Source organism: Patiria miniata, unplaced genomic scaffold, assembly GCF_015706575.1.
Source record: "Patiria miniata isolate m_02_andy unplaced genomic scaffold, ASM1570657v1 HiC_scaffold_7, whole genome shotgun sequence".
Taxonomy (NCBI): domain Eukaryota; kingdom Metazoa; phylum Echinodermata; class Asteroidea; order Valvatida; family Asterinidae; genus Patiria; species Patiria miniata.
Genome location: NW_024037074.1, coordinates 4,484,584 through 4,507,924, shown reverse-complemented (window position 1 = coordinate 4,507,924; position 23,341 = coordinate 4,484,584). Strand labels below are relative to the sequence as shown.

The following is a 23,341-nucleotide window of genomic DNA, read 5'->3' as shown; positions in this document are numbered from 1 at the left end:
CCCCCCCCCCAGCATATCAACCCCACCCCCCGTTTCCTGAAATCTAGATCCACCCCTGGTTTAATGAGTACAGACGAATGTGACCTAAAAGTGCACCAAATGTCTTCATTATACAGGCAGTTGGAGGTTATTCTGTCATTCTCCCATTTCCAATTATTTGGATTTATGTATCAATGAGTTGATATTCTTCAGGGATGGCACACAAACTTGTACATTTGAAGTACTTTGATGCAAAATGTAGCACAAAAGCAATGACTCGCCATACTTTGATGATTTTGTATTTCAAAACTACTGTAAATATCCAATGATAAAGGCACTTTTAAATTAATAAATAACAAATAGAAATTAGACATGTTCAGTATTGATGGAAATAATTTATTTTGGTTCATCTTGGATACCTCAGCAGAATTTACAGCAAAAAGGGTTGTATACTATATGGTGTTCTAGATCTGCCATCTCGCATCTTGCCCCTCCCCTCTCGCATCGCCCCCTTCAACGGGCGAGGACTGCTGGCGAGGGACGACTCCAAGGGTCGCGAGGGGAGATCCGCTAGACAATCTGCGAGATGGCAGATATACAACACAATAGTATACAAAATGAACCACACATTTGTGAATATTTATTTATTTTTATTTATTTATTTATTTTGGCAAATACGGAGAAACATAGAGTGATACTTAAAAAAAAATGAACTGATTACATATACAAAGCCAAGGATAGCCCAAAAAGCTGTTTATATAAGACAGCTTATTATTTTTTTTTTTAGACGAATGGAATCCTAGGGAGAGAGAAAGGTGGAGGGAGTGATTCCTTGTTTGTAGGGGACGTATCAAGCCATGGACCCTAAACTTAGAACCCTAAATTGCTACTCGTGAGTACCTGCTTCTTTTCGTGCCATGACAAGTACTCAAGTAGATGAAAAACCAAGAGTAAAAGAATGAGTAGCATGAACTTCTCGTGAGTACTTGAATAATAGAGTTACTCGTCCAGCGGTATTGTACAAGCATGTAAATTTGCATGAAGCATCTGTGAAATATTGTAACAGTTACGACAGGCATTTAAAAAACATATTCCACTGTTGATAAACTTGTCACATAAATTTCCTAGTATACACCATTAGTACAATTACGGAATGTACATTGTACATATGTACATGTTTTGAGGTAGGTAAGAAACAGACTTTTGTTCACATACAATTTATTTGTAATGCACTATAGATCAGCACACTCGACTCACACTATGGCCCGTCTCGCACCAAGATGAAACACCCTGTAAAATGTAAATGAGGAGAAATTTATGTAAATGTAAATGATAAAGCTTTCCAACCGAAGTAGATAAAAAGTAATTGAGTAAAGCCAGTCCCAGTGAAATTTTTTTGTAAAACCGCCTCCGAGAACTTCATCAGAAGGGAATAATTTCGAATAAAAAACCCCAAAAGTCAGGTTATGTTGGCCCCGGAGCGCAAAGGCAAAACATCATACTCTCGTGTTTGAAAAGGTTTTTGTTATTAACAAGTGGGTGCACTCATCCTTTGCACAAAATACTGTCTTGTTTGGTTTTGTACGTCTTCAGCATTTCTTCCAGAGGGGCGGAGCCGTCGAGGACCATCACAGACCCTGGGACGGGGTACTTCTCAGAGATCAGCCAGTCCTCGTAGAGTTGATGGAGTGACTTCAAGTACTCCAACGGGATGCCCTCCTCTTCTGTTCTGCATCGCTGTTGTATCCTTTCGTAGCACTGCTCGGGGGAGGTCCGGAGGTAGATGATGCGGTCCACACCGATGTGGTGATTGCTGATCACCCACTGGAAGAGCTCATCTAAGACGGTGAATTCCGGATCCGACATGGTGGACGTCAAATGCATGTTCTCGACGAAGATGTAGCGCGCACTGTACACCGATCGCTCCATCATTTTGAAAGGGGTGGCGACCTGTGCCCGGTGGTTCTCCAGCATGGTGAGCTGCACGTAGGACTGGAATGCAAAGCTCCATCTCTTGGGGTCGCGGTACATGAGCTCAAAGAGGTTGTGACCTCGGGCATTCCTCCACTTCTGGACCGGCTCGTCGATGGTGGTGACGACATCGTGTCCGGCGAAAAAATTCATCAGGGTTGTTTTTCCCGAGCCGATGTTCCCTTCTATGGAGATCGTGATGGGCTGCTCTGTGCCCCGTCCGTTCATGCGTCCGTTTCCAGAACTGAAATCTTGGCTCTGCATTTTCACTGTAGAAAATGTGCGAGTTAGTCCTTGAAGGGTTGTGCTAGTTTTGTGCGCTTGCCTCAGATGCACTGAGAAATTTACACCAATAAAACGTTGGCACTGGCAGGCAGCGACGCGTGGAAAGACGCCCAGGAATCTACTCAGCAACATTGTTGACTTGTATCATGTTGTATTCAAAAGTAACAAGTTGATTTCCTGCAGAAAAAAAAGATGAAAATTATTAAATCAATCATTTATTTAGTTAAAATTAATAATTCAATATTACAAAAGTGATACAAACCCAACGTTTTATACTTTATAGTCAATACAACTAATTAGATCTTGAGTAAAATGCAATATTAACATGTGTCCAGCTTTGCTGATGTATTTAACATGATTAAAATTTGAGGATTTTTTTGGGGGGGGGGGTTTACTGCTTGGCAAAAATACATTTCGAAATGAAGAAAAGTAAGAATGAATACTTTTTATTTTGTTTTTGTAATGAATTCGTCAAGAAAAAATTTAAGAGCTGAGTGTGTGGATTCGAATACATCAAAATAATGGAAAAAGTTCCACACCTGGACAACACTTGACATCCGTACACAAACGCTATGAGACTGGTCTGAACAATTCTAAATGTTTTCTCAAATGCTTCAATATTTTCCCTGCTAAATTTGACTTTTTACTCGCTTTCTGATGGCTGAGTCTGATACTGGGGTCACTGCAGGGAACAATTAGTGATGTCCGTGTATGAAATGCTTCCCAAAATCGATAGTTCTAGCCCTAGTCACATGGAGGTACATTATGATGTCATTATTTCCATTCGTCCAAAAATACCTGCCTGCCTGCACATTTTTCCTGACAGCATGCTGAGGTCCGGGCGAGCGAGCCTGCATTTACAGCAAACAATTACGTACAAAACTGCCTTTTCTCTGTGCAATTTCCGAAGTTAATATCTCCCTGCTATGTCATACGATTTTGGAATGAGAGCTAGAGGAAAGGGCTTTATAATTATATATTGCAATTTCCTGAAAACATGACAAAGAAAATACAAACCTTCGCGGACCTGCTCAGACTTGCACTTGCAGAATTGCAGGGTGGACACATGTTTCGACAGGTTCCACAGCATGAAGCAGAAATGTACCTTGGCAAAGCATGGTCAACGTCAGGACTTTAGTTCTTTGTAAAGAGGGTGCGATTCTATTAATAGACTTTTGCGTAATTGCAAATCCAAAAATAGAAATGCGGTCTGCTTCAATGAGACTGGTCAGGTCCCCAACGTGATGAGTGGCATTTGAACGGTTAAAAGGCTGTTCGTCCGGGGGTACCTGTCTAGGTTTTGTCGTGACTTGTCACTCAATTCCGTTATGTATATTAATGCGCAAAGGCAATTTTCCCTGATTTATTGATAGAGACAAAGTAACGATCTTATTTCATATTTGACTTTATCATTGATATCATTTAAGTTATCAATGGCGTTAAATGAGAAAAGAATTATGCCACTCTTTCTGGTAGAATATCTATTTCTTGTTTGTAACCTCCGCTCCAGAACACAATGTTTACAACGCAAACAGTGAGCAATGTGGCCTCGCCTCGATGTACACGTTAGCACAACAGTGGTGACGCATCGGCGGCCGGGCAATGTTTTTATTGCTCCTTTGACAATTAAGTTGCTTGGAAATCCCTGTTGTTGTTTTCTTGACTAGTGACGTGTGGATTGCGTGTGCACAAAACAGGTTATGCTGTTGCATCAGATATCGTCGATTTAAAGATTCCCCACAAACTTTTTGATTCAGTCTCGACTGAAGTTTCTGCACGGCAACATTGCCGACGTTGGAGGATACAGCAAGAATTACACTTTGGTTAGGTCATTATTTAATGTTACGGTCAGATATGCTCTCTAAATATATTATATTCCGAAACAAACGCTGTCGTGTATGATTTGTGCTGGTGAAAGAAAAACTTTTTGGTTTTAGTAACCAGGACACAGACTGATTTCAGTAACAAACGACACACATTTTCTTTTAAAAGGATTTTAGGTAAAGAAAACTTGTGCATGTGTAGAGAGAGCTGATAAAAAAAGCAGAGGCTGATTTGTAATTAACAATGAGTTTTATTGTGCAAGTGGCATTTGTCGGCCTAGTGATTTTCATCACGCACAAGATCTACGAATGCTTCACGAGAGCATCTAAGGCAAGAAATCATCATACAGAGGAGAGCACCGCCTCATCGCAACCGCCTCGCGAACCCCCACCTTACAGCAGTTTGTATCCAGACCTCACTAAAGACAAGACAAATAACGCCGCCAAGAATGCCAGCCCGTGTGCCACTGCGGGTGCTTGTCCGTCCATTGGGAGCACCATTGCTCGGGTGCTAGGTTGGGCCAGCAGCACAAGCTCCTCTTTTAAAACCATCCGAGATAACTTCAATTCCTTGGATGAGGTCAGCAATGCAATCAGGAGGGCAGGGCTAGAGTCAAGTAACTTGATTTTTGGTGAGTGTTCTATATAGAACTGTGTTAACTATGACAGAAGATGGTCAGAGCATACTGACCGGAACGTCGAGTTTATATCTCTGGTTCTTTTCAGAACCATTCTCTTAGTTGAGAAATTATTTGCACATGGTGTTTCCGCAAACCTTTCATTATTTAGTATCTCCACCATGCAAAGCCTCAAATCTTACTTATGACATTGTTGCATTACCATCGGAAGTTTCATGACTGTGCTCTATAGAGTATAGGGCTGCAAGTTTGCGATTTTTTTTCTCAACCAAAGGCAATTCCTTTTCATAAGATGGAATTTTGGCTCGGGGTGATGTAAATCAAATTAGGTTTTCCTTTTCAGTTACAGTTTTGAAATGGCAGATTTTTTTTTCAACCCAAGGTCATTTTTAGATAAAATTTTATGTAATCCATATTTCATGTGATTTTTGCCGAAATAGGTAAATGATGTCAAGAAGACTTGTTACTAATATAAAAAAAGCTTGTCAGCTGACATGTACCTACAAAAAGTCTCTGATTTCACAAAATTGTTTTCAAGTAATCAAATTAAAAAATTTAACAGAATAGTTGAACACATTGATCTACGACACCTGAAATACTTTCAAAATTAGTTATAACATAGCGCCCTTGACTTTCTAGCCAGCTCCCCTACCTTGTGTAAGACCCCCCCCCCCCCCAATTGGCAAACCTACCCACCCAGCCCCCCACCCCTTTCTGGTGAAACCCACTCCTCCCATTAAATCATTGACCGGTGTGACGATACCTTCATTGTAATTTTGTAGTTGATGCTTGTATGTTTGTTTGTTTCATCTTTCAGGCATTGATTACACCAAGAGTAATCTCTACACTGGCCAGCAGACCTTCGGAGGGAGGAGCCTGCACACCCTGGTACCAGGAATTCAAAATCCGTACCAACAGGTTAGTGTAGAGAATTTGGAAGTGATGATATGGTCTAATTGCTTGTATCAGACTAACAAGACTTCAGACCTGATCTCACATCAAACATACGTCCGAAAATTTGGGACTCTCAATACTGTGTATGAGAGTCCTAAAACTTAAAAGTCATTGAAAACATGCAATACGAGAAAATAGACTGGCATCTGAAACAACCAGTCCAACAGCCCTTCAGTACTGCATCAATCAACTGTGCCAAAAGAAACATATGGCATCTGGTACTGGTGTCTATTTCTACACATTTCTATTCATGAGTCAGCCACTAGACTCATGAAGAGGTCAGTCTTTTCAAACAGTTGGACCATGGTTGGACATGTACCAGTCTAGTCTTTGGCCTCAAATTGATATCACTGGTTTCACTCTCAGGTGCAAGTTGCCCCCCCCCTTGCCCCCCCCCTTGTTGTTTTGCTCTAGCTGAGTTGACCAAACATCAAAGCTAAAGAAGACAGTACAAAGTCAAGCTAGACATTTTCAGACTTAAAGGGAAGATACATGTACAACATTTGCAAACATCAAAAAACGAACTGATCAAATTATCACGAAATACCTTACTGGATTGTTAGGGAATGACAGTCTAAAGCATCCTGTAAAATCGTAGCTCCTGGTGTGCTGACATTTTTAAGAAAAATTGTATTTTTCCAATGCTGGTCAGCCGACCAGCGTTGGAATAAACTGGCTTTTTTCAAAAACTACTCATTTTTTCATTTTTAGTTAGTCCGCATTTTCTTTGCAATTAATTACACACCTGTGAAGGGGTACAAGCCTGCTAGACTGATTATTTGACTTTACAATTCCCCAAAGTCTATAAATTGCTCGTTTCATCTTAGGCGGGGTCAAACCCAGACTACAAGAACATATGATTGGTTTTCTTGGTTTTTCCAGCATGTACAATAACAATATAATATTTGCTATAATTAACATACTTATCCTCCAAATCCATTTATTTCTGAAAATTGCAGCAAAAGCAAATGTTGTACATTCCCTTTCATATCCGAGTGAGAAATCTAGAGGCTGTCCTCAGACAATAATCAGACTTTCACTTTTCCATTTTCAGGCCATTTCAATTCTCGGCCAAACGTTGGCGCCCTTCGATGACGACAACCTCCTGCCAGTCTTCGGCTTCGGTGACCTTTCAACCCAAGGTCACTCCGTCTTTCCCTTCCGGGCCGACGGGGTCTGCCACGGCTTTCAAGACGTTCTGGAGTGTTACGACCGCATCACGCCTGCAGTGACCCTTAGCGGGCCGACGGACTTTGCGCCGGTCATCAACGAGGCCATAAGAATCGTCCAGAAAACTAAAGCGGTCAGTTTTTAAGAAAATCATTTCAAGAAATAGCGTTTTATTTTATTGGCAAGATAGTCCCATATGGACAAAATGAAGCAGTCCCATTTTTTTTCTGTAGTTTGTCTGGCTTCTAAATTGTAAGTCATCTTACAGAATATGCTTGTTAAATTGTGGAAAGAGTACATATATTACTGTATTTAATTTTAGACATAGCAGCTTGCAATTTTGAATTCCAGTATACTCAAAGGAGTAGTTTGCCCCTGTTTATGTCTCAAATTACTTAAAAATAATGGCATTAGATAACAATATTTTAACGGTCCATAAGATGAATTATAAGAAGAAACACATTTTGTGCAACTTTCTACTCCTCTTAAATGTATGAAAACTATTTGACATTCCTTTTTGGTTAATTTTATTGAAGATTGCACTTCTTTAAACATTTCAAGTTTCAATTCAATGCTTTTCCGGACACTGAGGGCGCAGTTGCTGTGATGTCATTTTAGGAAGACACTGTCAGTTAAGGGGTTTTGTGTTCAAATTGTGAACCCAAAAATTTGTTTATTGAAAACATTTGTGAGAAAAGTTTGCTCATTGGGTAACTGCCATGCACTTAAACAGCAACGAATCACCAAAGAAAAGAAAATTTACAACTGCCAAATATCCAATTGTTGGTGCTGAAATGTAGCTGTAAAATTGAGGTTTCTGCCTGAAATGACAGCACACTTTTGCTCATGAATATGTAAATTTGCAGGAGCAAAAAAAAACAAAAAGGCACCAAAATACCCTTGAAAATGGCAAAACGAAAATTTTAAATAAGGTTCAATTAGACACAGAGGTGCATTTTCAAGGATTGCATTAAAAATATTACATAAATACATGGGGCCCTTTGAACATAAAAAGCACAAATTTAAAAAGAGCTACTTTAAGTGACTAAAATAATTGTTCATTTTATATTTTTTTTCACTCAATTTTTCACACCTGCATAACGCAGCATAGTTTCTCATACATACAACGATTTGAAACAATTACACTATTACTTCAGATCATAATGAAAAGTACATGATGAGTACAAAAGCCAGCAGAGTAAAAAGAACAACTTCAATTTCAGTAATGTTCAATTTCTGACAATCACATTTATTTCAATCAAAGCCAAAAAATCAAATAACTATGAGAATAATAAATCATTGAGTGAAATTTTAAGTAGAACTGAAATCCAGAAGCAAGTATTTAAGTGATTGTCTTGATTCCATCATTTCAACATCTGAATCTTTGAATTTTGCTTTCTTCCACGAATCTCAAAATATTTTTTTTAAGAAGCGGAACTAATTTGATAAAGGCCTTCATGTATTATGGAATGAAAGGCCGCTGCTAGCTTTAGGTAGCTGTCAGTTCCTAGTTTATTTCACATCAATAAATACATACAAATCATAATATTACGTATAACAAACAATAATTATAAAACAATCACAATTATATAATAAGTTTGGAATGATCATTAATGATGAATAATCTGCAAAAAGATTCTGCTCGAACCGTCAAGCGGCTATTTTCAATTAGGAGCAGATAATTTTATGATATATCACGACATTTATGACCATAAAAGTTTCATCTTAATTTACATTTACAAGGTGGGAAAATATGTTGACACCTGAAATTACTAATCGTACAAAATTGCAAGAGTGGTACAGTATATTTACAAACGTGTGGTGAGTTAGGGCCGAGCCAAACAAAACCCGTCCTGCACGGACACACCCGGAGTCCCTTTCAAAAGAATAACACTCTATATATGAATTGATTGATGAATTAATAAAACCAAATTGCTTTATTCGTCACCAACAGTATCACATCCTGGTCATAATCGCCGATGGTCAGGTCACCAGCGAGAAGCCCACGCGCGACGCCATAGTGGCGGCGTCCGGGTACCCGCTGTCTATCGTCGTGGTGGGCGTGGGCGACGGGCCCTGGGACATGATGCGCGAATTCGACGACCACCTGCCACGCCGGAAGTTCGACAATTTCCAGTTTGTGGAGTTCCACCGGGTGATGATGTCGGCCCGCGGGAACAAAGAGGCAAGCTTCGCCCTGCACGCGCTCATGGAAATCCCGGACCAGTATCTGGCCATTCGAAAGCTGAATCTCCTTGGATGAACTATTTTTCACCTTTTTTTATACGAACTGCAGACAAATTTCATACAGTGTGAGTAAAAAAAAAGAAAAAAGAAGGAAACCCTTTTTTTGTTTTACAGAAGTTCTGCCTGCATGTAGCGCGTTCAAGATCTAGGATGTAAAAGCCCAATTATTAAGCTTTCTGTTAGTGAAAGCATCATTCAAATCGCTCAGTACTTTTCAAGTTATGGACTTTTAAACGCAAACACAGTGTTATAATTTTGTCCACATATCACAATAAAGGTGTAAGTGATATTTCAGCAAAACATTTTGGTTGGTTTTTTTTTAATGAATTTTCTTATTACATGCAAGATCAAACTCTAGGTTATCAAAATGTCAACATTAACATATACATATTTTTGTTAATGTTTCGTCAGAAATTCCTATTCAAAATGATTTTCTGATTTAAATTGAATTATTATCAAGGTGTCTTACTTTAAACCACTCATTCAAAATCAATTTATACCAGTAGTGCACGTTGCTTTGTGACACCTCGAGCCACATATAAATGACATTGTATTCATTCCTCGTGCTTCAAGGTTTTTTTTTTTGTAAACATATACATTTTCTTTTTCTTTTGTACCACAGATTTATAGGCTCTTTTTTTTTTAAACTTGCAATTTCTATTTTTGAGGGTTAAAAACTTTTATGTACATACAATACGTTTGCTGAATGTATCATATCAATAAGTTTCTACTGTTTAGAATCTAAATTATCGTTTGATTGATCATTTTTATATAAAATAAGTATACATAGTAGCTTTACTGTAGATCTACCTCAACGGTTGTGACACAATCCACGACGCGCTAAGTATGATTTTAGTAATAAAAAAAAATAATGAAACAGTACAGATGTTACATATAATCTTGTTGTAAAAACGTATCCTTTTTTGTAAAGTGAGAGGATCGCAATAATACTATTTCAAATCGAGTAACGGCTTTTCTGACTTAAAGTTTGAGGTTTGTTTTATTTTGGTATAAACAACTCAACGATTCGATTAAACGCAGAGAATGCACTTTGTATTTACGGATCGCTGCTTTCCTGTAACACAACCGTATAGGGCAAGTTATTATACAATTTATGGCAAATTAAGGATATTTAATTACAGACACACGCATTAAAATTATGAACTTCATACGCACCTTCACCGCAAAATTGGTGGTTGACAAGGAGCAACCGCTTCGTGTTAACGAACCATGTAATGTTAGGTTCACACATTCCCAGTTACGAATACAACAAAAATAAACCAAGAATTGAAATTGGTTCCCGAATCACCCGACAATTTTGAACATGTTCAAATTTGTCGATGCGCTTCCCAATCTTAAACGATCTTTCGCCGAACAAACATAATCATCCCGAGGCAGCCAAGAACCATCCCCGATTTACTCAAGAATTGCTATTCGTGACGATTCGGCCTTAAAAATCGGGAATGTGTGAACCTAGCATAATTATTATGGCACCAGCCCAGTAAAAAGGCGAAAAAAATCAGTCCACCGAGCTCATGATCGAATAAAAGTATTACACTCAAATTTTTCTATATTGGAGAGTTCTGGGGAGCCATGAAATTGGGAATTGAAGATGTGGCACTGTACCTCTGGCCTGCTGGACTTGGAGCTTGCAATTCTGAGCATTTTAGATGCAATTGGGTCCGAAAGTGGCGCTATTAATGTTGTGGAGGGATCCTTTTTCAAAATGGCTACTTTTCCAGTTCTAAACAACGGTCGTTTAAGAGGTGATCTTCTTTGGGTGAGAATTTCTCCTACAAGTCAATGGTCAACCCACCAAAAATTGAAAAGAAAATGAAAACTGATGACATCTCGATCTTCAGTTTTTCTGAACCGACTGTAAGATGGTTCTGAGTATTTGTAAAAGAATTTTGAAGTATGGGGATTTAACACTGGTGTCTATGGGAATATTTACACTGGCGTGCACCCGTAAGAACATTCAAGCAGGAACTAGCAAACTAGCGCCCTCTTAAGCGTATGCACATAGACAATTTGGGATACGCTGATGAGCTTCACAGAATCTGTTTAAGGAAGTGGCCTATGACCTACGTATAAAGCATCTGGCTGCAGCTGTTTAAGACCGCAGTTAGAAAGTGCGCGAAAATGCTATCCGAAAACTTTCCCTCAGAAATGCGCACATTCCATACCGGATGTGATTTCTGTTTCATTGCGGACCATGTGGACACAATTAATTTTGAGCGTCGCATAATGCAATCCGACCATTCGTGATTCGAAACGGAGCGGCAAGTGACGGGAATTGTAAATTTACAACACCGGGTAAGTTTTACAGAATTTCCTACATTATTACGCTTTTCTACGAAAACAAATCCCTAAACTGGAATAAAAGAGTAATCAGGCCGTTTCCAACCTCGTCCCCAGGGTGTTGGGCAGAACACACCCACCACTACCTGCTCTCTCACCCTGGTATTGGATCATTTGCATGTGCGAGATTTTTGAACACGTTTGCAAAATGAGGAGTAGTCTGGTGCCTGCCTGTGCATGGCTTGGCTTGACATAGCATGGCTTGACTTTACGAAAACATGATTTTATTTTAATTAAATTGTTACGATCTTAACGAGACAACATGCAGTATCACATTTCATATTTATATTAACAAATTGGAAAGGAAATAAATATTTTCGAGCAGGCGTGGACGAATGATCGCGAAAACACGTACTCAGTGCACGTTGTGCATAACAACACCAAGTACACGGTATAAATCCATTTCTAGCCAACTGCGGTATCGAATCAGAATGCAGGAAGGAAGTTTCCTATCCAGGGCTTACTATTGGATACAAGGGTGGAAATAAAGTAAGCACTGGGGACGAGGTTGGGCCGTTTCAAACCTTGCAGAGTCATGACCGTGATGACGCGCAGGTCACAGGTCACGCAAAATCCAACCAATCAGAGCGCGAATTTATCAGAGTATCCCAGCGTCCTGTTTGAAGGGCGGGGGTACGAGCGAAATAGACAATAAGCCAAGGTGACCCTTGAACCCAACTGGGATGCCCTCTACACGTTCAAGCAGCTGTGTATTGAGAAAATTTGACCTTTGTGGGCCATGTAGGCAGGCATAGTTTATTTAGTTTATGTCACTAATATACCCTCATGTCGCAAGTCTCTCTCTATATAGGCTATGGCTCTGCTACAATACAGCATGCTGCTTAGTTACGTTCATAATACTCACACCCGTTTGGAACAAACAGATCGTTTTGTGCTGCATTCTCCATTCCCGCAGAATTCAAATCGCATTTAGCTTCGCTGGCGAAGAAATTGAACGATTTACAGAGAGCTTCGCTCGAACACGAGGCAGCGCATTGCACCAAATTTCGCGCGTACTTGCTGTGGATTACGTGATTGGCCAGGCAGGTGCCGGGTAAAGCACGCCCTCCAGAGCCGTGTCTTGTGAAGATGTAGGATTGCTTGCAACTTTCATCCTGCCGTGGTTCTAGTATGAAAACACAAACAAAAGAGAGAAGACAGATAGAAAATGCTGGGAAGAAAAGCCAAGAAACAGTTATCCTACTTCTGCTATGCACACATGCACTCTGCCGGTGCTAGTAATATGATAACATTTCTAAAGAAACAGCTGTTTTTATGTTTTACAGTATGTTTTCCTCAATTCCTCAAAGGAGCCTGCAAGTGGACCTCAAAACCCCTAAGAGATATTACGAGAATACGGCACTCCAGACAGCATGTATCTTTAACGTGTGTAACGTCCTATTGTTTTTATTTTGTTGGCATTTAATGTACCGACCCGGCTAATTGAGGAGGAAAAAAAATGGCTATTTCGAAAGAACAGAAAGCATTACAGTTTACAACATATTAAATATATTGCGAATAATTATTGATGGCTACTACAAAATTAAAATTGTTGACCTCAATATCCGTTCAGCCGATTATGCTGATACCAATTGGGTAAATTCAAACACGGGAGCCTGTGATATAGACTAGTCAGTGTTTGGTACCAAGACGTTCACAGATAAAGTGAATGTGGACTGGCGAGACATACAAGTTGTACAGGGTGAGTCAAAAAGAAAGTGACCGAATTCGAAAAAAAAATAAAAGAATATGTGGCTCGCCTCATTTCCTATAAAAAACACAGGCATAATTAAAGTACATGTTATTTGCTAGTTACTGTAAAAATATCAAGTAATTTGCATATACTCTTCCCAAGTTGCATCTATTTTAATGTGAAGATCACAAAATCCAGCTGTCCACCACGTATCATTTACCGTTCTACGAACTGATGAATACCCATTAAATACAATGAAACATGGACGTTTTCCCACCTCGATGAATGGGGAAAACTTGCAAAGGAAACCATACAGAAATCGCCATTAATATTTCCGCCCCCCAAAAAAAAAAAAATTGGATAAATTGTTCCTCATATTCAAAGCACACAATCTAACAGTAAAAATATTCTTCAGTCTGTATTTAAGTGATTAAAATCTCATTTGCATTTGAATGCTTGTGTGTAATCTGTAATTCTATCTCAGCTATAAAAATGGCTTATTTTAGTAAAACGTGCAAAACTTCCGATAGCATGGATCAATTTCAGTAATTCCTTTTTTGAGATGAGTGGGAAAACATGCTCTTTTAATATATACTTCATTGTTGTGTCCAGTTTGATTGCTTTTTCTTACAAAAATATGCATCGCTTTGCAACAAATGTTGATGTCAAGCAGAGTATCGTCCGATAACCATTTCACATGAAATCTACGTCATATAGCATTTTGGCTTATAATCAGTTCTGGCCTATAAGCAAATTCTATTTAAATCTATCATCTCCTGTTTCACCGATATAGTAAGGTGACGTGACTGTATCTTTCTGCTTACGCTTACCTGTAGTAGTAACCTGTGGTTCTGCAGTTGTAGAGATCCCGTCGTGTATGGCAGGCTTCTCACAGACGTAGGTGTAACTGATGGTGCAGGGGCTGGTGATCAGCTGAGGAGGCTTGCGGGTCCTCAAGACGACACAGCTGGGAGAGCTGGACGACATCGGGTAATAGGAAGACCAGTCTGCAACAGCATGAAGTTTCCCAGTAGGTTTTAAGTTAGGGGATTACTTGAGTAGTTATCAACGTGATCTACAAAACCGATAATGACCGCTGCCGAAGGCTCAAAAATGATTTTATAAAGTCGCGCGTGGTGTATATTCAAGACTGATATGATCTCCTTAATATGGAGAGCATAATTATTGTGAGTGGTATTAAATACACGCATAACTCGATCTATGATGGTTCTCAAGCAGTCAGTGGTATGTAGCCGCATCAAAAACAGTTGCTTTGTTTTTCTTCTGGTAATTTTGGTTTTTAAATTGACACTTGTTTAATTTTTTTCGTGGTGTGGGGGGGGGGGGGGGGGAGGGGCTACACCATCCTTGATCTCTAGCTGCACCTACCCCAGAATCCGCTTTTGTCAGAGGCGCTGTTGTAGTAACGTCCGCTAGCGCCCCCACACGTCGCCTGGAGACCATTGCTACTGGTACACCCCAGATACGCGTCGGCACTGACGACAATATTGTCAACGCTGAATCTGTGGAGCAACAGAAATCGTTTTGCAAAGAGACTGTCACAAAAAAATCAATCAGAGTACAGACAAGACCATACAAATAGACCTTCATCATGCTGCCACCATCTCAGTCATGTTCCCTGTATTCAATAACAGTACTGAATTATTATTTTTTTCGTGCGAAAAGGAACCAGACTATTTGTCCTTCCAGCCTCGCTTTGGTTAAGTTGATTTGAGTGGGAACAAATCAAGATGGCCGCAACATGATAATGGTCTAGGCCTATAGGCGTTTGCTCTTTGCATTAATGAAATGCTTCACAATGTTTTCGATTATGGCCCGAAAACTTAACGAGACCCATTTTGGACGAAATTTCCATTTTTATTGATTTGATGGTAAGTGGGTATGGGGGGTTGATTATTGGCGTGTGTAAAATAGTATATGTGGACAACATTCCCTCCTATACTGTCCTAGCAAGTGGTGACACTATGGTGGAGTACGGGAGAGCTTGTGGAGGTGACAAAAGGAGATTTAATTCTCCCAAATAGTGACCGCTCTGGAAAATAAGGACCACAAGTGCCCAGTTAACTGGATCTGGACTATACAACATTGCTACAGGTACCCCCTCCCCGAGTCCATCTCCCCTTCCCCTCCGGATGGACGCTCAAACCCCACCCATGGGTGACCTTAGCATCTTACACTGCTTCTTCCAAGGTGTCCAACACCAGCACATGTCCCCCTATCCCCTTGCACACGCTGGCCGCATTCTGGTACCCAGTGCCGTTGGCGTACCGCGTTCTATCAGCAGACGGTACAGAGAAGATGTAGCAAGACCCGCCCCATTCCGTCCAACCAGCGGGGCAGCTGTAGCCTGTAACATTTCAGTTTGAACAAAAGGAAATTTGTTTCGGTTTACTTGCCATTTGTTTTAATCTACTCAATCACAAGTCAAATCGCGAGTATCAATGTCGGAGATTGTTACTTAACAAAAATATGCATCGCTTTGCAACAAATTGTTGGTATCGTCCGATAACCATTTCACATGCAATGTACGTCATATAGCATTTTGGCTTATAACCAGTTCTGGCTATAAGCAAATTCTATTTAAATCTTTCATCTCCTGCTTCACCGATATAGTAAGGTGACGTGACTGTATCTTTCTGCTTACGCTTACCTGTAGTAGTAACCTGTGGTTCTGCAGTTGTAGAGATCCCGTCGTGTATGGCAGGCTTCTCACAGACGTAGGTGTAACTGATGGTGCAGGGGCTGGTGATCAGCTGAGGAGGCTGGCGGGTCCTCAAGACGACACAGCTGGGAGAGCTGGACGACATCGGGTAATAGGAAGACCAGTCTGCAACAGCATGAAGTTTCCCAGTAGGTTTTAAGTTAGGGTATTACTTGAGTAGTTATAAACGTGATTTACAAAACCGATAATGGCCGCTGCCGAAGGCTGAAAAAAATGATTTTATAAAGTCGCGCGTGGTTTATATTCAAGACTGATATGATCTCCTTAATATGGAGAGCATAATTATTGTGAGTGGTATTAAATACACGCATAACTCGGTCTATGATGGTTATCAAGCAGTCAGTGGTATGTAGCCGCATCAAAAACAGTTGCTTCGTTTTTCTTCTGGTAATTTTTTTTTTTAAAATTGACACTTGTTTTAATTGTTTTCGTGGTGGTGGTGGGGGGGGGGGGGGGGGGGGGGGGAGGGGCTACACCATCCTTGATCTGTAGCTGCACCTACCCCAGAATCCGCTTTTGTCAGAGGCGCTGTTGTAGTAACGTCCGCTAGCGCCCCCACACGTCGCCTGGAGACCATTGCTACTGGTACACCCCAGATACGCGTCGGCACTGACGACAATGTTGTCAACGCTGAATCTGTGGAGCAACAGAAATCGTTTTGCAAAGAGACTGTCACAAAAAAATCAATCAGAGTACAGACAAGGCCATTCAAATAGACCTTCATCATGCTGCCACCATCTCAGTCATGTTCCCTGTATTCAATAACAGTACTGAATTATTATTTTTTCGTGCGAAAAGGAACCAGACTATTTGTCCTTCCAGCCTCGCTTTGGTTAAGTTGATTTGAGTGGGAACAAATCAAGATGGCCGCAACATGATAATGGTCTAGGCCTATAGGCGTTTGCTCTTTGCATTAATGAAATGCTTCACAATGTTTTCGATTATGGCCCGAAAACTTAACGAGACCCATTTTGGACGAAATTTCCATTTTTATTGATTTGATGGTAAGTGGGTATGGGGGGTTGATTATTGGCGTGTGTAAAATAGTATATGTGGACAACATTCCCTCCTATACTGTCCTAGCAAGTATCTGTATCTGTAGCGTACTGCAAGCAAACTCCACTATGGGATATACGGTTGCAGGTTGCAAGTGGTGACACTATGGTGGAGTACGGGAAAGCTTGTGGAGGTGACAAAAGGAGATTTAATTCTCCCAAATAGTGACCGCTCTGGAAAATAAGGACCACAAGTGCCCTGTTAACTGGTTCTGGACTATACAACATTGCTACAGGTACCCCCTCCCCGAGTCCATCTCCCCTTCCCCTCCGGATGGACGCTCAAACCCCACCCATGGGTGACCTTAGCATCTTACACTGCTTCTTCCAAGGTGTCCAACACCAGCACATGTCCCCCTATCCCCTTGCACACGCTGGCCGCATTCTGGTACCCAGTGCCGTTGGCGTACCGCGTTCTATCAGCAGACGGTACAGAGAAGATGTAGCAAGACCCGCCCCATTCCGTCCAACCAGCGGGGCAGGTGTAGCCTGTAACATTTGAGTTTAAACAAAAGGAAATTTGTTTCGGTTTATTTGCCGTTTGTTGTAATCTGCTCAATTACAAGTCAAGTCGCGAGTCAGGTCATACCAACTCTATACTATAACAAACAGGGTGACCGTAAGGTCATGGCCAAATTCTGCTAAATGGACTTCAAAAATCTGTCAGATTGATCAAAAATCTGCCAAATTCCCAAGAATTACTCGAAATACACTATAAACACTTAAAATCACATGCAGCTGTTGTAGTATTGCCTTAATAATTAAGGTTCAAATTAATTATAAACAATCTACAGTCACATAAAGATGTTATGAAATTGCGTAAATTTCAGACAAAACACTGTTGCGTCACGATGAAGTCTGGTTCCCAGTGAACCTCGGCACCTATAAGACCAGCCAAGCTGTCCCATTATGCAAGGGTTTGTTTGAAAAGATTTAAGCTTTTTTAAACAAATGTACCATTTTTTTCAAATTTGCTGTTTTTCTGTCAATTCTGCCAAAAACAATCTATTCTGTCAAATTTTCTGTCAAACTCGTTTTTTAACAAAAAAATCTGTCACAGTTAGCCAAAAATCGGCTAAAACGGTCACCATGATAACAAAGCGCAAAAGGGAGTGTGTGTGTTAACGAGTTGATCGTTCAAACGGCGACTTGCCCGCGAAGCGGTCAACTCGCGACGTATCCGGTTCGTTTGATCATTGAAAGTGTGACGTCGAATCATCTGAGATCAGGCCTATGCACCAAACACGTAGTACCAGCGAAAATCATTAAAACCGGAAATAGTTTGTTTCGCAAATGGGCGTTAGTAATCATTGGCGTTTGTTCATGGTGTAAATCGAGGACACGTAATCATGTGAAGCATCATATCGGGTAACTGAGAACGGGAGTCAAATCGAGGACGACCTCGACTAGAAAACGTGTACCAAACCAATAGGAGATGTTGCAAAAACACAAGATCGATGTTGAGGAACAATATAAAATCCTCTATTTACCCCATCAACAAAACGTGCTCTAACCTTGCATACTCTTTGTGGACCTGTGAACAAAAGAGGTCCACAGGGTGCAGGAAGCGTGAACGTGTTGTGGACTTGCAAAATTTGGGTTGAAAGAGTGTTCACAGTTCACATGTTTTTCTTGAATACACGAAAACAAAGGAATGTCCACAATAGGTATGACTAAGTAAGTATGTGTGGGTGCGCGTGCGCGTGTATGACGCAGCTAGCCACTTACGAACCGGATAAAGCCGCCGCTCCCGCGCGGAGCGTTTGGGGCGAATCCTTATGTATTTAGTAATGCGCCCATCACCCCCACCCCCACCCCCGCTGCCCCAGGTCCGATGTCGGGGTTTGGTCACGTTTTTCACGCCCCAGGGTGGGGATTTTGGTCACTCAAAAACATTGTTACATTAACTAGTGCGCCCCACGTATCTACGTCGGAGATTGTTACTTACATTTTGCCCAATGGGTGGGAATTTTGTCACTTCAAAAGTGACAATCTTTCAAACACAGCGCCCAGTGGAGTCCATGTTAATGCTCAATAATAGGCGCATAACATGGAATAACCAATAGCAAAGGAATCCCTTTGTGCCAGGTTATTTGACCATCTTTTAACTTGACTTGAGACTGCATGATTGGCTTTGATTGCCATTGATTGCCTTGGGATGAATTGACGTTGCTATTTTGACATGATTACAAGCCTGAACATTGTTAGAAATACTGATATGAAATTAACGTCATCGGTCAATTTTGCATCATAAGAAATTCATTGACTAACGTATAACCAAAGTGAAATTGATTTGAGACAGCCTATACGCATTTCATTGTCAATTTTTGGATCAAAGCCGAATAAGGTTACTGTGTTTATACATGAATATAATAAGCATAATACATTCGATAGACTGGAGAGACATTTCACTCAATAACTCAACAAGCATACTTCACCTGAATTAATGAATGTTATTGTGGAGTTTCACAATTGAAAAGTCCTAAAGATGGCGTTCATTTTGCCCTACAGTGCAAAATAACGGTTTCCTTGCCTAACAAAAATAACCAATGGCGAGATTTCGTTTCCGTTAAAAAAGCTAGTTTAATTAGCCTTTCCTGAATTCACGCTGCATTTTGATTAAAAAAAAAGTTCCCATGGTTACCGGCGTGGAAAAAGACGCAAATTTATGCGGAATATTTTGCCGACCTCACGCACATACAGTGTAATTATTCATTGGTCCGCAAACTTCTCTGATCGATTTTCAACGCAACAGTGCATAATTTAACAACGCGGTGTACGTGTTCAGCTTTTCAAACCGTGGACGAAAAATAACAGAGAACAAAAGAGAACAATATCGTCCACCATTCCCAGCATACGTCTGCGATTGGGGTCGTGTACAAAACCTATGGGAGTCTTCCTAAAAAGTTATGAGTACAAATAAAAGAGGGACAATAGGACGTGACGTCCACGATCGACCGTCAACACACGTTTTGTGTGCGCCGGTTGCGAAAATCGAACAAGCAGACTCGCCTTATAAAGGTGCTACATGATGGGTCTCATTATTATTTTCATCAACTTCATTTACCTGTGTCTACAAATAGATAGTGCGTTGAAACACCTGTAGAAGGCGCTATATCAATGTAAAATTATATTATTATATTTATTATTATTTATTATTATTATTATTATTATTATTATTATTATTAACCAGCCAGTTATATGGACCGTTTTATTTACACTTAAACGCATGCGATACAAATAATCGTTGTCTTTGAACTGCCTGATAGGAGACACACAAATGTAATAAGAAACACTTTTTAGGGTTATCATTATTTTATTTTAAAAGTAATCCTAACGGATTTTAAACCATGCTAGCTCCTGACACATGTGTGCGTCGTTTTGATGTTATGGTAAGGTACTCACTATACCAGTTTACGTTTTTTTGTTCATTTGAACCAAAATCTTAGCCGACTGTAACCGCTTTTAAAATGTTATTCACTGAATGGCTGTCATGGACAAAAAAACAACACTTTTGCGACTTTTGCCAAGCAAAGAACCAGACAAACAAGCAACTAAAGCCACAACCGTCAACGACTTACTTCATGTAAAGACGATAACATTGACCAAGTATAGGCATACTTTCGGTATAATTATAAAGCACCATTTTGGGCTCCAAAGCGCATGCACCACGAAATAAGAATAGTTGGAAATATCGTTTAAAAGCAGACTGTGGACATTCTTAAAACTGCACAGTGCATGGAAAAATGTCGTTTTCGTGTAATCAACACGCGAAAGGATTTCGAGGTACACAATTTTGGTCTTCAAAAACCGAGCCGTTTGAAAACGCCCGTCGTATTTCCAATCGGATGCCCCAAGTGGGGGTACACTGGGGTGTGTGAAAGTCTGAAACTAGCAAGGGTCCTAAGAATTAATATATTTAACACACAAACGGGTAAAAAACAGCAGATTTAATAAATTCAATTCATCAAGTGTCCACAACGAGAAATCCAACTGAAAATACTCTGCCGTTTTGACGCAAAGTGTTGTTTTAGAAGGCGTTCAACTTTAGTTGCCGTTTTCTCCGATTGCTAGTTTTTACTGGTATGTAGATGGGTATTACTTCGTGGTGTTGGTGACGAATGTGAATTGTGATATGAATTATATTCAGCGCAAGGTTATGTTGACAGTATTGTACAAAACTAGATGGCATTATTTATTGCTAGAAATACGTAGGCGTCAGATGTAAACGACTGCAGTGTGGTAAAGTAAACGGTATGGAGCATCGCTTTCACCACGGACCATTTTACTTTGGGCTATGTCTGGATGAAAGCGCTGTTTTAATTCAACAACGGTGTTTGTAACAGTATTTGAAATCCATATGAAAATATTTACTACTATTTGTATTTCGCCTGTGGCATATTTTGTGATGTTGGAACAATGCAATATGCAAAGGTCCATGCCATGACATATCTCCAGCGCCTTGAGTACCTAATAGTTGGTAGATACGTACGCTATATAAGACTCCATTATTATTATTATTATGACCACGTGTGCTGTATAATAGACGGATAGGTTAATTATTTGTAACGATGCGGGAAATAATTATAAATCCATGGCAACAGTACTTATAACGATCATACTTGACGGTGGCGAGGTCAGAAAATAATTGAATGGCTCGGTGTGTGGTGAGCATAAACATAATTTTCTCTGCGCACACGTAGTTCCTAATCGATATTTTCCCCAACCTTACTACGCCTAAACTTGAATGGTAACGATGCAATTTGCCGCCAAATTGCAAAAGTCAACGTTGTACTTTCATGCACGTCCTGAATTATGTTCTGAGGGTGGGGGTAATTGCGATGCCACGCCTACTTTATTTCAGGGCGATGAAGGGCTGTATATATGCAGTAGAAAGAAAGTATTGTGATCTTTCGTTATGAAACACCAAGTTTATCGCATTGAAGGCCATGTGGGTAAATTGCATCTGCCCTCTTATTGGTATTCATTTCAGGTTTTGGAACTTCTAAATGTTTTTCAGAAAACTTTTCAGACTTTTCAGACTTTTGTCCATGCATTTGCACATGTTCTGGACAGGCACCTTGAGCATAAATCCGATTGCCTATAAACATGGCAGAGGCGTGGCCCAGCTTGTTTTAATATTAACATAAGATGAGTTTACAGTAAGTGTTTTGTGTATGTAGCCATATTCTGAGTTTTGACATGATCAGAAACTACGTTTATATTGTGGTAATTGTACTCTATATTAAAGGGGCACTAGGTCCTGAAATCCCCTAAAATTGCATGTTTGGGATTGTTATCCTATATGTCAAACATCTGGTTGAAAGGAAATCAACCTAATGTCTTACCGTTCCCGAGAAAAGACGAAAAAAAGAAGACCCGGTTGTTTACATCGCACACGACGGAGTTCGAATACGTTTTTGCTGTCGTTTATAGTCAATGTACAATATACACGTTGTGTGTGTCTATTATTGTAACACACACGCAACCGTGCTCGCGAACAGCGGTGACTAACCACCAATGCACAAAATGTGGTTTCTCACACTTCCGCAAAAACATTATCATTCAGTACTGTTATATTGGATACAGGGAACATGACTGAAATGGTAGCTGCATGATAAAGGTCGATTGTGCTTGTTACTAACTGTGTTTAAAGATATTGACGCGAAATTTTCCAAACGGGTTTTGTAGCCTATTGGAAATTGATCCTTTACATGATTTTGAGCTGACTTGGAAAAGCTTTTTTATAATGGAATATTGTATCCATGTAATGTGTGTCAGTTTCTTTTTGAAAAACTTTCTGATGGTTTCTCTAGTCGGTAGGTATACGTACATTGTGTTTTCCTTTGGAGGATTACTACATGTTTATTCATCTTAAGTATAGCATTATTACATTGCACATGATTCAATTCAGATACACATGTATATAAAAGTATGTAACATATGTTAGTTTTGCAAATCACGTTGTTATTGGTAATTTTACCAAAGTGGCCTTTGTGCTTCCTGCGAAAGGGCAACTTGTATTCAATCTGTTGGTGTGGTTTTTGAGAAGAGAAGAGCAACACTGAAATTCTCTGTAAATTCTCTCGATGTGGGAGGGTAACTTCCTAGAAACGCCCAGTGACAATTACTTTGGTTTATACAATTTTTTTGTCAAAGAAATTGCGAGTTTTCTCGGGATAGAGATTATTCATTAGTGTATTTTACTGTTGCGTATATAGCAGTCATATGTTGAACTTTGACTAAATGGTAATACGTAGGGCTACTACTGAAATGTCATCATGCTAAGGGATAAATTTTAAGTTCAGGAGATTATCGTAATAATTGTCGTTAGGGTGGCACGGGTGGCTTGTGCGTAAAGCGCTCGCCTCTCACCAAGGTGACCACGGTTCGAATCCTGGCCGCGGATCGCATGTGAGTAG

General features: G+C 40.1%; 2 protein-coding genes across 4 annotated transcripts; one reads left to right on the top strand and one right to left on the bottom strand.

The window, feature by feature from the left end:
- Positions 1-354: 354 nt before the first annotated feature.
- LOC119745572 (deoxynucleoside kinase-like) lies at positions 355-3,392 on the bottom strand. 3 transcript variants are annotated; one of them, XM_038222024.1, is made up of 2 exons: positions 3,253-3,392; positions 355-2,412 (listed from the first exon to the last, which is right to left on the bottom strand). In XM_038222024.1, exon 2 carries the CDS (start codon positions 2,365-2,367, stop codon positions 1,525-1,527), a length of 843 nt encoding a protein of 280 aa, XP_038077952.1. In that variant the 5' UTR covers positions 2,368-2,412; positions 3,253-3,392; the 3' UTR covers positions 355-1,524. The 3 variants fall into 3 exon arrangements, with proteins under 3 accessions (XP_038077952.1, XP_038077953.1, XP_038077954.1); XM_038222025.1 differs by lacking the exon at positions 3,253-3,392 and adding an exon at positions 3,034-3,243; XM_038222026.1 differs by lacking the exon at positions 3,253-3,392 and adding an exon at positions 3,038-3,243.
- Positions 3,393-3,801: 409 nt separating this feature from the next.
- On the top strand, positions 3,802-10,117 carry LOC119745571 (E3 ubiquitin-protein ligase RGLG4-like). The gene is made up of 5 exons (XM_038222023.1): positions 3,802-4,210; positions 4,249-4,690; positions 5,514-5,614; positions 6,705-6,953; positions 8,775-10,117. The coding sequence occupies exons 2-5, from the start codon at positions 4,303-4,305 to the stop codon at positions 9,081-9,083; spliced, it is 1,047 nt and encodes a 348-aa protein (XP_038077951.1). The 5' UTR covers positions 3,802-4,210; positions 4,249-4,302; the 3' UTR covers positions 9,084-10,117.
- Positions 10,118-23,341: the final 13,224 nt, after the last annotated feature.

Bases quoted from the DNA above. Each gene is read 5' to 3' on its own strand.
- LOC119745572 (XM_038222024.1), bottom strand. From the start codon at position 2,367: ATGTTGCTGAGTAGATTCCTGGGCGTCTTTCCACGCGTCGCTGCCTGC.
- LOC119745571 (XM_038222023.1), top strand. From the start codon at position 4,303: ATGAGTTTTATTGTGCAAGTGGCATTTGTCGGCCTAGTGATTTTCATC. The intron at 4,691-5,513 runs GTGAGTGTTCTA...TTCATCTTTCAG, and splicing joins GTCAAGTAACTTGATTTTTG to GCATTGATTACACCAAGAGT. The intron at 5,615-6,704 runs GTTAGTGTAGAG...TTCCATTTTCAG, and splicing joins TTCAAAATCCGTACCAACAG to GCCATTTCAATTCTCGGCCA.